Source organism: Panthera leo, chromosome A2 (assembly GCF_018350215.1).
Source record: "Panthera leo isolate Ple1 chromosome A2, P.leo_Ple1_pat1.1, whole genome shotgun sequence".
In the NCBI taxonomy this organism is placed as follows: Eukaryota; Metazoa; Chordata; class Mammalia; order Carnivora; family Felidae; genus Panthera; species Panthera leo.
The window spans coordinates 9973127-9987062 of record NC_056680.1 but is presented as its reverse complement, the minus strand read 5'-3'; the positions used below and the strand labels follow the sequence as shown (position 1 = coordinate 9987062).

The 13936-nt window shown below is 62.2% G+C and overlaps 1 protein-coding gene across 7 annotated transcripts in view; it reads left to right on the top strand.

The window, feature by feature from the left end:
- The window catches only part of ADGRL1 (adhesion G protein-coupled receptor L1), a 44197-nt gene that overhangs the window by 23200 nt on the left and 7061 nt on the right, over window positions 1-13936 (top strand). For 4 of the 7 annotated variants that reach the window (XM_042928674.1, XM_042928670.1, XM_042928671.1 and 1 more), the window contains exons 5-18: window positions 3051-3065; window positions 6607-7407; window positions 8210-8524; window positions 9209-9312; window positions 9627-9812; window positions 10129-10167; window positions 10360-10543; window positions 10716-10838; window positions 11396-11610; window positions 11906-12076; window positions 12525-12734; window positions 12830-13050; window positions 13268-13334; window positions 13770-13861. In XM_042928674.1, the coding sequence (XP_042784608.1) occupies window positions 3051-3065; window positions 6607-7407; window positions 8210-8524; window positions 9209-9312; window positions 9627-9812; window positions 10129-10167; window positions 10360-10543; window positions 10716-10838; window positions 11396-11610; window positions 11906-12076; window positions 12525-12734; window positions 12830-13050; window positions 13268-13334; window positions 13770-13861 (2743 nt within the window). Of the gene's footprint in view, window positions 1-3050; window positions 3066-4506; window positions 5180-5361; window positions 5447-6606; window positions 7408-8209; window positions 8525-9208; window positions 9313-9626; window positions 9813-10128; window positions 10168-10359; window positions 10544-10715; window positions 10839-11395; window positions 11611-11905; window positions 12077-12524; window positions 12735-12829; window positions 13051-13267; window positions 13335-13769; window positions 13862-13936 lie in introns of those variants that run through there. The other 3 variants (XM_042928675.1, XM_042928673.1, XM_042928672.1) reach the window with 3 other exon arrangements.

Sequence of the window (13936 nt, the reverse complement as noted above, 5' to 3'; positions counted from 1 at the left end):
GCCCATTACCATGGTAGCCCTTCCTGTCTGCAAGGGAAGTGCTGCCATGTTGGACTAGAGTGCCCCCCCACCCAGGAAGCCTGAGGAGGGTGATCTGGGGAGCCAGGGGCCTGGCTTTCTTGCCTCTGGCCAAAGGGAGCAAACAAAGACAGGGTCTCTCCTCCTCAGCGCTCTGCTCTTAACATGGCCCTTCTTTCCTGCCCTCACTCTCCCTTCCCTTCTCCCCATCATCCATTCCCCTCCTCTCCCTGCCAGCTTCATGTAGCCAACCTGGAGGTAGGGCCTCCGGGCAGATGGGGGAGGAGGCAGGGCCACCAGAGTGTCAGAGAGTGGGGGGCAGGGGCAGGGGAGCAGGAGGCCCTGTGACTCTCCCTCCTCTGCCCTCCCACCCCAGCCGTCCCCCTCAACCTTTGATTTCTCCTCGCAGGTGATGGCGTACAGGCCGGGGGAAACAGGATCACCTATGTGCTTCCATAACCTTCTTTTACTCCTCACCCTTTCCTTTCAGCAACGGAGGCCTCCAGCCGCCACCTGAGGGGGACGCCCATCTGATCTTTGAAGCCTCCCCACAGCACTGGGGACACTGCCCATCCACCCCCGTGGCTGGGGCAGCAGGGAAGGAAGGCGGGAGGCTGGGAGCATTGCACAGCAGGGAAATCAGGCTGGGTTTGCGGCTCAGCCTGGTTCTTGGATTTTCTGACTCTGAAACTTGAGCACATGACTTAACTTCTCTGAGCTGCGGCCAAAGGAGGCGAGAGTCCAGGAGACGGTGTGTGTGAAACGCCTGACCTGAGGCTGGCCGCAGAGCTGGCTCCGTGTGGCAGGTGCGGGTGTAAACTCCCCCAGGGCAGAGGCTTCGTCTTCATGCCCCAGCGCCCAGACCCGAGCCTGGTTCAGGATGTGCTCAGCAAGGGTACGGGTGCCCTTCCGAGCCAGCTTAGCCTGCACCTTCGTCTGTGATGGCGGGAGGGGCCCCTTCCCAGGGATGCGGCCGGCAGTAGACAGAATGTGGGTGAAGCGCCTCGTGCGCCCCGCACCATAGGTGTCAGAGAGACGGTGCCCGCTTCTGCCAGCTGCTCAGTGGCCTCAGTGGTGTCGTTTCACTTCACTGATCCTCAGCTTCCCCATCCGCAGACAGGGCTCTTGAAAAACTACCTGGGAAGTTCCTAGCACAGTTCCTGGCACTTAGTCACTTACCAAGTGCTCGGTACTTGGTAGTCATTGCTTGTGTTGTGACTACTTGTAGTGAGTTTTACCGGTTAATATTACTGCCGTTGGTAATCAAAACCAAATGTAATGACTAGTGACGAACACAACTCCTCCTGAGGTAGGTGAGATAAAGGGCAGGAAAAGAAGACCTTGATCCAAGTCGAGTCCAAAGCAAGTGGACGCCACGTGGGTGAAGAGGCAGGAAAAAAGTTACGCAGCATAGGGAGGAAAGAGGCCTACGGGCCTCCTGAAGCTGACCGCCCCCCGGCCCCCGAGGGTGGGCCAGGGGGCACGACCCACAGAGACCTGGATGGCCCAAGCATGGGCAGCTCCGGCCTGGGGGAGAGAGCTAGCCTGAGCCCCGGGGGAGACAGGACGCGCAGTGAATGTGTCTGGGACACGTGGGGCCGTGTGTGCCCTCGACAGGCAGGACCCAGGGGTGTGGGGGTGTAGCTCCTGGTTCCAGAAGAGGCGGGGACTGCAGTTAACAAGGGTGAGGGTAGCTAGGCCAGAGAACAGGAAGGCGGGCACTCACTCGTCCCGCGATGTTCCTCAGGAAGCTGAGCACTTCCTGTGTGCCAGGCCCTGGATGAGGCGCTGGGAAGGAAGCCAAACACTCCCCTGCGGACTCCCTGCTTGTGCCTCTAGAGAGGCGGCAGGGGAGCAAGGCCCCGGCCAGAAGTTCCTGAGGGGCCAGGGACACAGAGCCTGAAGGGGGAGCAGCCTGGGCAGCCATCTGGCCCTGCGCTTCAGAGGCTGGGGTGACCCCAGTGCTGGTGCGGGCGAGTCAGGGGAGGGTGTAGGGACCCACCGTGGGGAGGGGGCAGTGGGTGTGTGGGACTCCCCCCCCACCACACACACACACAAACACACACACATCCAGACAGGCCCGACTAACGCTGGATTTGCCTTGCAGCTGAGCACATTCTAACCGTGCCCCTTCCTCCCCTAGGTGCGCCCGCCCACCGGGCAGCAGACAGGGAGCTCCTGGCTCCCGGGCCCCCCGGGGGTGGGGGTGCTGGGCAGACAAACGGAGCCACGGGCTTGCCCCGGGGGAGCTGGGGAGCGTGGGAGCGTGTCTGTGCCCCCACCTGCTGTCTGTGATGTTCCCCCACCCCAGCCTCTTCCTTCTCTGCCTCCGTCTCCCCCACCCGGCTCTCCGAGGCCCAGGGGCTCCGCCTGTCTGCCTCTCCGTCACTCTGTGTTCCACTCTGCCGCCCTCTCTCTCTGTGTTGGCTTCTTCTGGGTTGCGAGGGCTTGGGGGAGCTCGGCTGGACTCTAGCACGGCCAGCACAGAAAGGGAAGGAGCTCAGCATGCTGTCTCAGCTGGGGGCGCCCAGGCCCCTGGAGGCACTGAACCCCCTCCCCCTGGGCCCCTGGTTCTAGCAGGAGGGCAGCAGGCAGGGTGTGAGGGGACCCGTGTGGCTCTTCCCCACCCCCTCGCCCCTGGTGCTCCCCTAACCAGAGCCTACCTTCCAGCTGAAGCTACCCCCTCCCCAACCCCCACTGCACCGAGGGTGCTCCCACCCATCTGAGGGCTCCGTCCACCTGCCTGTTTGTACACACCCCGCCCCCCCGTGTCTCTCTTGGTCTCTGTCCTCGCGTGTCTCCCCCTCCCTGTGACTGTCTCCCCCGACACCCTCCCCAGAGGAAGGGACTTGGGGGCGGGGGCTGAGCTGATGCTACGTTTCGGGGTTGGGGAACCAGGATGAGGAAAGGAAGGAAAAGGGGGCATGTTGCCAGATGAGAAACGAAAGCAATTTAATCTTTTTTTTTTCTCTTTTTTTCTTGCACATTTTTTTTCAATTTGTTTTCTCTCTCTCTTCCGATGCTTAAAGTAGAAGTGGAGCAGAAAGGTAAACGCACTGTTACCAATGCTAACCCCTAACTCACACTTTGTTCTTACCTGTACCATACTTATGTGACCCGCCCTCCCCTCTCAGCCCCTTCTTCTCCCCACCCCCCACCCCGGGTGTCCTCCCGGTGGGGCCAGCCCTGGTGCCGCCACGGGCGACTCCACCCTCCAGACACCCGAGGAAGCTCCTCTCTGAGCACGGGCAGGACCTTCTGTCTCTCTCTCTCTCTCTCTCTCTCTTTCTCTCTCTGCCTCTTTTTCTCTCTTTCTGTCTCTCCCTGTCCCTCCTCCCTCGTCCCAGCCCTTGCAGGGGGGACCTGGCCTTCTCTCATACTTATTTTGCCTCCTTCAGGAGAAGTGTGTAAGCATCCAGGGCGGGAGGGGAGGGAGGGACCCCCTTGTCTGGCTCCCAGCTGGGGGCAGAGTGCACCGGGTCTCTCTCCTTTTCTTCCTGCCCCAACTTTTGTAACACGTGTCTGGCTCAGGGGAGGCGGGATGGAGGGGACACCTTTGTTTTCCTTTGGGGGAGCAGATTCCTTCTATCTCTCGGGCTCCTGGTGGCATAAGTTCCTTCTGGTTTGGCGTTTCCAAGGCCCAGAGCTGTTTTGGAGCACGGAGCACCAGTTTCCCCCACCCCCAACCCCCATCCTTGACCAGCCGGGGGCCCAGCCCTGGGGAGGGATGTCAGCTGTCCCCAGCCCTGGGAGGGCAGTCTGCCAAATTGGGGGGGAAGGGGTGGGGGTGGGCCTCGCTGTGGGGGGAGCGCGGGGTGGGTGAACGTTTTCTCTGGTTCTGAAACACTTGCAAAGCTGCAGTCAGGGTTTCTTCTGGGCTGTTTTGGTTAGAGGACCAGGGAGAGGGGGGTTGGGGGAGGTACAGGCCTGGTCTGGGGACTTCCGTGAGCACCGTAATTTCTTGCAGGGTTAACCTTCAGCAGGGGAAGGGGAAAACTCCAAGGTGGGGTGGAGCTCTCTGGCCTTTGGTGTTTTGGGGGCGGGGACGGGGGGGGGCACACTGCCGCCGAAGAACTTCGAGGGTGGGTGGGATATTGGAGATGGCCCAGCGCTCCCCTGAATTTTGGGGGGAAATGACAGCTTTGAGGTTGGCCGCGGGCGAGCCATCCTTTCAGGGTCGCTTTTTGCCTTGAAATTACGGTGGTCTGTGGAGCATCCCTTTGAGGAAGGTGGGGCGGGGTCCCTCCGAGCTGCTCCCCTCCCCCTGCCCTCCCCCACCTCAGAGAGGCCTGGGCAGCCCGCCCAGGCCCCCGACCCTCACTGCCCCGCCACTCTCTCCCTCTCTCTCCCTGAGACACTCTTCTTACAGGCCCGGTGGTGGTTTGGACCCTGCAGCCCTGGATCTTTTCTCTTCGAGGGGGGGGTGGAGGGGTGGGGGGGAGGGGGGAGGGAAGAGGAGGTGTTGGGAGCTTGGTGCTGGGGAGGGGTCCTTGCTGTCAAAGGCCCCAGGCAGACCCTTCCTCATCTTCTCCCCCTTCCCCGGGGTAACCTCTAACCACGTTTTCCTCCTCCACACCCTTCTGACCAGGTCAGGCTCTGAGGCCTCCCACCGCCCCCCCCACACACACACAGACACATCTGCTCAGGGGCCACAGAGCTGGCAGGGGTCCTGGCTTGGGGAGAGGGGAGACCTGGGCACAGAGGAAAAAGCTGGAGGCCAGGTGTGCGGGACACAGGGCGCAGGCCAACCCCTCAGGGCACTGGGGACAAGGAGATGGTGGAGCCCTAGGGCGCAAGCCAGGATCCCTCTGGTCCCTGCTGACGTCTGTGTCCCAGGCTCCCCTCCCCCTCCTAAAACGGGGTGTGCTCCTGGCTGCTTTGTGCCCGGGGACCCTCGGGCCAAGCCGTCCCTGATGCTGTGAAGGGAGGGCTGGACATCCCCCCCCCACCCAAGCCTGGTGAAGGGGCTGGACGTGGGGGAGTGAGGAGTGGTGCCTGTCCAAGACCCTCTTGCCACTGGGGCTGCCCCCCAAGCCCGCACCAGGTCCCAGCCCTCCCTGTTCCCCCTGGGGCCAGCTGCTTTGGTGACAGGCCAAGCAGGAGCAGAGAATTCACTGCAAACCCTCACCCTGGCCTGTGTGTGGGTTCGGCCAGCAGGGAGGTGAGAGGGAGGCCCGGCCATCCTGGAGGGAGGGGCGTCTGGACATCCCCACTCCTGAGTCCAGATCCCTACCGGGTCGGTGAGGGGAGGCTAGGAGTAGGTGGCACCGGGGTGTGACGGGGCAAGGGTGGGCAGGCCAGCGGCGGCCAACGAGATGCAGTTGAGGTTTTCCTCCTTTTCAGGGAATGGGGGGGTGGGGCGGGGCCCCCCACCTTTCTGACATCAGCGGTGCCTTGGTCCCTCCTCCCGAGCCGGGGATGGTCGCAGGTAAATCGGGGTCCGGGGCAGGGGAGGGGGCGGGCCGGCTGGGGCGGGCTGGGTCTTTATCCTAGCTCCTGGTTCCCTCCCTTGCCCCCTCTGAGCTGGACCTGGGACTGCCCCCCCGAGGGACCCTCAGTCGGGCCTGGGCCTTGGAGTGAATTCTCTGCTCACCCCTCTCTCCTCGCCAGCACTAACCCTTTCTTCCCAGGTGGTCTCCAGCGTGCCTCCCTTGGAGCCAGGACCTCGCCGAGGCCCCCCCACCTTGTCTCTCTTCCCTCCACGCAGCTCTCCTTTCCCCTCCCCAACTCTCCCGGGAAGCCCCCCTCCTTTCCCATGTCCCCCAACCTCCCCCACCCCTGTGCACCAGTGTCAGTGTCTGCTGCTGAGCAAACCCCATGAGAGACCTTGCCGGCTGGGGGCAGGGCGGGGCACCATCAGGGAGGGGCTGGATTTTTCCAAAAACCCTTCCTCACCTGCTGATTTCGTGGGTACTGGGTGGGGGGTGGGGGTACAGGCTGCATCGGGAACCCTGGGTGCCTCCTCCACCCTGGAATAGGGGGGCACTCCTGACACCCACTGTGGGTACGGAAACATCACTCTACCTTGCAATTTTTGTGGGGGGTTGGGGGGAGAGGGGAGAAAGAGTTCAAAAAAAAAAAATCTGTCCTGGTGTGGTTGGTGAAGGATGGGACCCTCGACCCATAGCTCTTCCGTAGGGGGCTGTGACAATGGTAAAGGAGCAGGGCACTGAGTCCCTGCAGCCTCAAAGCCACCAGTGGCTTCAGTGAGGAGATCTTTCCGCCCCCACTTAAGGCACACGAAGACGACTCTGGGAGGGCTCTTGCCAAACCCTTTATCCCCAGCCTGTGGGGTCTCTAGCAGCCAGGGAAGGAGAGGGGTACCACCACCCCACGCACTAACCCTGCTCTTAATGGCCTCCAGGGTTGACCTCTCCAGGGAGAGGGGCAGCTGGGCAGGGCAGGGGTCCCAGCCCGGAAACCCCCTTCCCATCACCAGCCCTACCAAGCAACCGTGACTGCAGCAGCAGGAGGGGACAGCCTGGCTACCCCAGGCCGCGTGACCAACTTGCCTCTCTCTCTCCCCCTCCCTCGCCTCTGCGCCTCCTCTCCCCATGTCTTCCCCGCCCTCCCATCCGCCCGGCCCAGTCTTCGTGTGCCCAGGGACCCTGCAGAAGGTGTTGGAGCCCACCTCCACGCACGAGTCGGAACACCAGTCTGGCGCCTGGTGCAAGGACCCGCTGCAGGCGGGCGACCGTATCTACGTCATGCCCTGGATCCCCTACCGCACGGACACGCTGACCGAGTACGCCTCGTGGGAGGACTACGTGGCCGCGCGCCACACCACCACCTACCGGCTGCCCAACCGCGTGGACGGCACGGGCTTCGTGGTCTACGACGGCGCCGTCTTCTACAACAAGGAGCGCACGCGCAACATCGTCAAGTACGACCTGCGCACGCGCATCAAGAGCGGGGAGACGGTCATCAACACGGCCAACTACCACGACACCTCGCCCTACCGCTGGGGGGGCAAGACCGACATCGACCTAGCTGTGGACGAGAATGGGCTGTGGGTCATTTACGCCACCGAGGGCAACAACGGGCGCCTGGTGGTGAGCCAGCTCAACCCCTACACGCTGCGTTTCGAGGGCACGTGGGAGACCGGCTACGACAAGCGCTCGGCGTCCAACGCCTTCATGGTGTGCGGGGTCCTGTACGTGCTGCGCTCCGTGTACGTGGACGACGACAGCGAGGCGGCGGGCAACCGCGTGGACTACGCCTTCAACACCAACGCCAACCGCGAGGAGCCCGTGAGCCTGGCCTTCCCCAACCCCTACCAGTTCGTCTCCTCCGTGGACTACAACCCTCGCGACAACCAGCTTTACGTCTGGAACAACTATTTTGTGGTGCGCTACAGCCTGGAGTTCGGGCCGCCCGACCCCAGTGCGGGTAGGCTTGGCTGCCCTGGGCTCTGCCTCCTTGGTTGCTTGGCGTGGGGTGGGGGTGTACTGCGTGCTGAGAGCGGGGAGGTCAAAGCCAAATAGCACGGGACAGGCTGGTCTCAGCCTCTCGGTTCGTCGTCACGGTTTATGGGGCGGGGATCGTTCCTGCCTTTTTACGTAAGGTGCGGAAACTGAAGCACTGGGAGGGTAGTAGGGGCGTGCTTACTTCTCTGCCGGTCTATATCCAGGGCTCTGCGCTCCTAACCACTAAGTCACCCCCCACCGCCTGTCCCGTTCCAGGGGCCTGGGCACTTTGGGCCCAAAATCTTGGGTGAAAGCCTGGGGTCAGTAAAGCCGCCAGGACTGAGTGTCCCTGGGCAGTCTCATTTTGCTCTCTCAGCTGCCCTCAGCCAGCTCTGAGCAGCCCCAGGGAGCCCCATCTAATCCAACCTCATTGGCAAAATGGGGATCTGAGGCCTCCACCGGGATTCGGCCAGGTCACAGAGGCCGGAGAGTGGAACGGGGATGGCAGGTGGCTGTGTTGTGACATCCTCTTCCTGGCCTGCGCTCTCTGGTTGCTCTCTCACACCTCAGGGTACACTCAAGTGAATTTTTACTGCCTTTTGATGTTTCTGGTGGTCTTGGGGGTAGAGAGAGGCCAGGGGAAATCTCCCAGACCCAGTGGGGACCAGGACATCCTCCCACTTTAGGGAACATGCTAGAATGCCAGAGACCCTGTGCCTGGGCACACCACGGCAGGACTCCGGGCACAGGGGTGACTCTGCCTTGGATACCCTCTTCGCTTCCAGGCCCAGCCACTTCCCCACCTGTCAGCACGACCACCACAGCCCGACCCACACCCCTCACCAGCACGGCCTCGCCCGCAGCTACCACCCCGCTCCGCCGGGTGCCCCTCACCACACACCCTGTGGGTGCCATCAACCAGTTGGGACCTGACCTGCCTCCAGCCACAGCCCCAGCTCCCAGCACCCGGCGGCCCCCAGCCCCCAACCTGCACGTGTCCCCAGAGCTCTTCTGTGAACCTAGAGAGGTGCGGCGGGTCCAGTGGCCGGCCACCCAGCAGGGCATGCTGGTGGAGAGGCCCTGCCCCAAGGGGACCCGAGGTGAGTACAGAGGCTGTGGCCGCCTCACTGTGGCTGGCCTGGGGAGTGGCCAAATCTGGTCTGGCCGGGGAAGGGGTCGGGAACGTGTCCGCCACTCAGCTTGGCCCAGGCACACTCCCTTGTTCACGTTCCACGCCCAAGCATGGGCTTTCTGAGGACAGGGGTCACGCCTGACCTCTGCAGCTGTGCTCTCAGGGCACAGGAGCAGCTCAGTGAGTCCCCCTGCCCTGTCCCCTCTTGCAGTGCCGGGCAGGCCGTGAAGGGAGCCCACAGGAGGTGACTTGGGCCCTGGAGCAGCCAGTAGCAGCAGCACAGAGAGCAGCTCGAGTGCCCTGTGGCGGGGGGGGCGGGGCAGGGCCCCATCCTCCAAGTGGAGCAGTCTAAGGGGAGGGTCTGAAGAGGCTTCAGGGAGAGGGAGGGCTTCCAAGATGGACTTTGCTAGAAAGTTCCATTTCTGGTGGGCAAAGATGGAAGGAGGAGGAACCAAGAGGGGGAGCTGAGAAGTGAGGGGTGGCTTATGTCACCTCAGAGTGATGTCTCTCTTGACTGTCCGGCCCTCTTCATGTCTGGTCTTCCGTGTTTCCTTCACCTACTTGTTCTCCTCTGTTATCTCTTTTCCCTGCTGTGGCCCCTTCTCCTCTCCTTCCCTGTGGCTCCCTTCTCTGTTCCTGTCTGTCCCTGCAGGAATTGCCTCCTTCCAGTGTCTACCAGCCCTGGGGCTCTGGAACCCCCGGGGCCCTGACCTCAGCAACTGCACCTCCCCCTGGGTCAACCAGGTGGCCCAGAAGGTACCAGCAGCAGCTGCCCCTTCCAGACTGGCACATTTGCTTGCACACTGGGCCCTGGGTGGCCGGGCACGAGGCGCACTGGGGGCAGTAGAGCAACTGGGGAGACAAATAGGCCGGCAGGTCTGGGAGCCAGGACTGTGTGGGGTCCCCTCCCTGGCCTACTGCAGGAACAGAGACGGACGGGGAGGGCAAAGAGGCCAGAGAGCGAGGGAGGGAGGAGAGGGGCCAAGCAGGCTGGGCATGTTAAAAGGGAACATGTGGGAAGCAGGATGGTCTCTGAGGTAGCCGGGGGCCCCTACTCCCACCTCACACAGATCAAGAGTGGGGAGAACGCGGCCAACATTGCCAGTGAGCTAGCCCGTCACACCCGAGGCTCCATCTACGCGGGTGACGTGTCCTCCTCCGTGAAGCTGATGGAGCAGCTGCTGGATATTCTGGACGCCCAGCTGCAGGCCTTGCGGCCCATTGAGCGCGAGTCAGCTGGCAAGAACTACAACAAGGTGGGGCGTGGCAGGGGGGCCAACAGGGTGGGGCAGTGCCCTGAGGGTTCAAGAAGAGCCAGCCTGGTACCTCCAAGCTGGACTGCCACCCATGGTGGTCAGAGAGGACCGGTCCTAGGCATGTTGGAGCTCCCTCTCGAGTTGCCCTGGACGGTCCTTAGGGTTGGGGGTCCCTTAGGAATAGGTCTTGCTCATGGCCCAGCCCTGGGTCGGTAACAGCTGCGGAAGAGCAACCTATCTGGGGCCCGGACGTGTCAGCGTGGGGGTGGGGGGGGGGGGAGGAGGGAAATGACAGCACCTCTCTCTCTTTTCCCAGATGCACAAGCGGGAGAGAACCTGCAAAGACTACATCAAGGTGAGGCCCAGAGGGCTCCTGCTGGCCAAGGCCGAGCAGCAGGGGAGGGAGAGCTGGTGAGACAGCCCTCATGGCTCCTGGGCACGCCCCAGGCAGCACTGGGGAGGGAGGCTGAGAGAAGGGATGCAGAGCCCAGCCCAAGGAACTGGAGGACGTGGGGGGAATCACAATGCCACCCCCTCGCCTGTGTAGGCTGTGGTAGAGACTGTGGACAACCTGCTGCGGCCAGAGGCTCTGGAATCCTGGAAGGACATGAATGCTACGGAGCAGGTGCACACAGCCACCATGCTCTTGGATGTCCTGGAGGAGGGTGCCTTCCTGCTGGCCGACAATGTCAGGGAGCCCGCCCGCTTCCTGGCTGCCAAGCAGAATGTGGGTGAGTGCTGCGGTCATGACCAGGGCAAGTTCAGGTGCAAATCTTGAACTGTGAGGGCTGTAGCCCAGAGACCATGGGGGATGCCCTGGCCTTGGGCCTCTTGCCATAGCTGGGCCTCTGGACTGGGGACAGACCGCAGCCACATCTGTCCTGCCATCCCCTGTCCCCACAGTCCTGGAGGTGACAGTCCTCAACACCGAGGGCCAAGTGCAGGAGCTGGTGTTCCCCCAGGAGTACCCAAGCGAGAACTCCATCCAGCTGTCCGCCAATACCATCAAGCAGAACAGCCGCAACGGTCAGTGCCCGAACCCTGGGCTGGCATCCCTGCTTCACTGGCAAAAAACATCAGTTCTTAAATTTTAGTGGTTTTGAAGAATCCAAGAAAAGGGTGGGACCCACAACACACAAGACTGTCCTATATTCAAGCTAGCATAATATTTCAGGGGATTCGTGGAGTCCTCCCTCCCACCCCCACTCCCCCCCCAAAGCCCCACAGCACAGGAACTTTGCAGTCTGCCGGGCTCACTCCTGTGTGAAAGCAGCCTACTCTCATAGCTCAGGGAGGTCTGTCCCATTTGAGACTAAGGCTCAGAGAACGGGGATTTCCTCAAGGTAACACAGCAAATGAGGTGGGGCTGGGGACACTGCCCTGTCATTTGGAACCGTTTACAACTAACTGAACAACGGTACACAGAAGGGCTCCCCAAGCCCCCCTCACCTGGGCCACAGCCTGGCTCTGGAGGTCCTGCTCTGGAGGTCCTGCTGGCCGGTGTGGCTTGGGGGGGGGGGGGGGGGGGGCGGGGATGCTGGCCGAGGACTGATGGCTCGCCCTGCCATGCCCATCGTCCCCAGGTGTAGTCAAAGTCGTTTTCATCCTCTACAACAATCTGGGTCTCTTCCTGTCCACCGAGAACGCCACAGTGAAGCTGGCAGGTGAAGCAGGTACAGGTGGCCCAGGCGGCGCCTCCCTGGTGGTGAATTCGCAGGTCATCGCGGCGTCCATCAACAAGGAGTCCAGTCGAGTCTTTCTCATGGACCCTGTCATCTTCACCGTGGCCCACCTGGAGGTGAGCTGAGGCATCCCCCTCCCTCTGTGGGGGTCCCACCACCTTCCATGTCCCCAGCCTGCATATTCTCCCCACTCTGTGTTCACCCACCCCAAGAACAAGTTACGATCCCTTTCCGGGACGCCGGTCCCCCGGCCTCCACCTCAACAGCTTGGGCCATTTGTCCCCGGAGACCCCAGACTGTCACCTGGAGCCCCGGCCCCTTTTCTCACGCTTGTCACCATCCCGGGAGCTGGGTGTGGGGGCTGGAACGGGGTTCCCTGGACCTGACTTCCCGGCCGCCACCACACGACAGGCCAAGAACCACTTCAATGCTAACTGCTCCTTCTGGAACTACTCGGAGCGTTCCATGCTGGGCTACTGGTCAACCCAGGGCTGCCGCCTGGTGGAGTCCAACAAGACCCACACCACGTGTGCCTGCAGCCACCTCACCAACTTCGCCGTGCTGATGGCCCACCACGAGATCGTAAGCTGGCTGGCGCTCCGCTCCTCTGGGCAGGCCCACCTGCTCTCCTGGCCTTGCATGGCAGAGAGAGCACTGCACGGCCAGTGCAGGGAAGGCCAGCTTCGTGGGCATGTGGGCAGGAGGGGGGCCAGCAGTCTTGCCTGGGGCATGAGGCCGTATGTCCGGTTCTTTCTGGTCACGGTCCCACCTTCTCCCTTCTCTGGAGAAGCAAGTCGGTGTCACCTTCGTCATCTCTCCACAAGCCTTCCAGAGCATGAGGAAGTGAGCGTGCCAGTCGCAGAAGGGTGGGGGCCGGCGAGCTGGCCAGGGGGCAGAAGGCCAGATGGGCAGCACTGGTGGTGCCCGTGACCTATGGCCTTGCTCGCCACTAGTACCTGGCTGAGCCCAGAGCGAGCCTGGCTACATAAAGGCCACAGGTGCTGAGTGCCCCCCCCCCCCAATCCCCCAGTACCAGGGCCGCATCAATGAGCTGCTGTTGTCGGTCATCACCTGGGTGGGCATCGTGATCTCCCTCGTCTGCCTGGCCATCTGTATCTCTACCTTCTGCTTCTTGCGGGGGCTGCAGACCGACCGCAACACCATCCACAAGAACCTGTGCATCAACCTCTTCCTGGCTGAGCTGCTCTTCCTGGTGGGGATCGACAAGACTCAGTATGAGGTGGGCTGGGGCTCAGGGACAGAGGCAGGCGGGAGGAGAGGCGGCGCCGTCCCGGGTGGCTCCTCACCTGTGGTCCCCGTCCCCGCTGCCCCCAGATCGCCTGCCCCATCTTCGCTGGCTTGCTGCACTACTTCTTCCTGGCCGCCTTCTCCTGGCTGTGCCTGGAGGGTGTGCACCTCTATCTGCTGCTGGTGGAAGTGTTTGAGAGCGAGTACTCCCGTACCAAGTACTACTACTTGGGGGGCTACTGCTTCCCGGCACTGGTGGTGGGCATCGCGGCTGCCATCGACTACCGCAGCTATGGCACCGAGAAGGCGTGAGTGTTCCTCCTCTCTTCCCCCCACCCCCACCCCGACAAGTCTTTCCTCCTGCCTGGCTCTCTGCTCAGCAGTACCTCTTAGGCCAGGACCCTCAGGGCACTGGCCTCCCTCCTCCTGAGAACTAAGGCCACAGCAGAGTCCCTGGGGACTAGGATTGGGGAGGGGGGAGGGCTTTCCCGCCTCTTGTCTACCCCAGCCCCACTTCCTTTATAGCTGCTGGCTCCGAGTGGACAATTACTTCATCTGGAGCTTCATCGGACCAGTCTCCTTTGTTATCGTGGTAAGTAGGAAGGTGGTACCCGCCAGTACCACGTCTCCGTTCTTCATGCGAGCTAGCCTTGACCCCTGAGCACCCCCCACTCCCCCCGAGCCTTGAGAGGGCTGGTTTGACCACCATCGAAACCGAGCAGCCAACCAAGAGGACAAGAGCATAGCAGGTCCGTAAAGCTCCAGCACCGAGGCCCATCCATCCAGGCACTGTGATTTGAGCCCCTGCCTGTGTCAGGTGTGGGCCCTGTCCTCCCAGCAGCAGGAGCCACATTAACAGTTGTTACCAGTCAGCAGACACCTGAGCACAGGTACATTGGCAGAGGCAGCCCTGAAGAAGGAGGGTTGAGACGAAGACTTGGCCAGGAGCTCACAATGGGAGGTGGAGGGACCCCTAGCCTAGCCAGTACCACGTGTAGCCTAGCCCCTCCCCTTGTCCCACCCCCAGGTGAACCTGGTGTTCCTCATGGTGACCCTGCACAAGATGATCCGGAGCTCATCTGTGCTCAAGCCCGACTCCAGTCGCCTCGACAACATTAAGTGAGCAACCCTTCTGCACACCCCTGACCCTGATGTCTCCATACTGGGCCCGGCCTCTCCCAGGGCTTCCTAAAA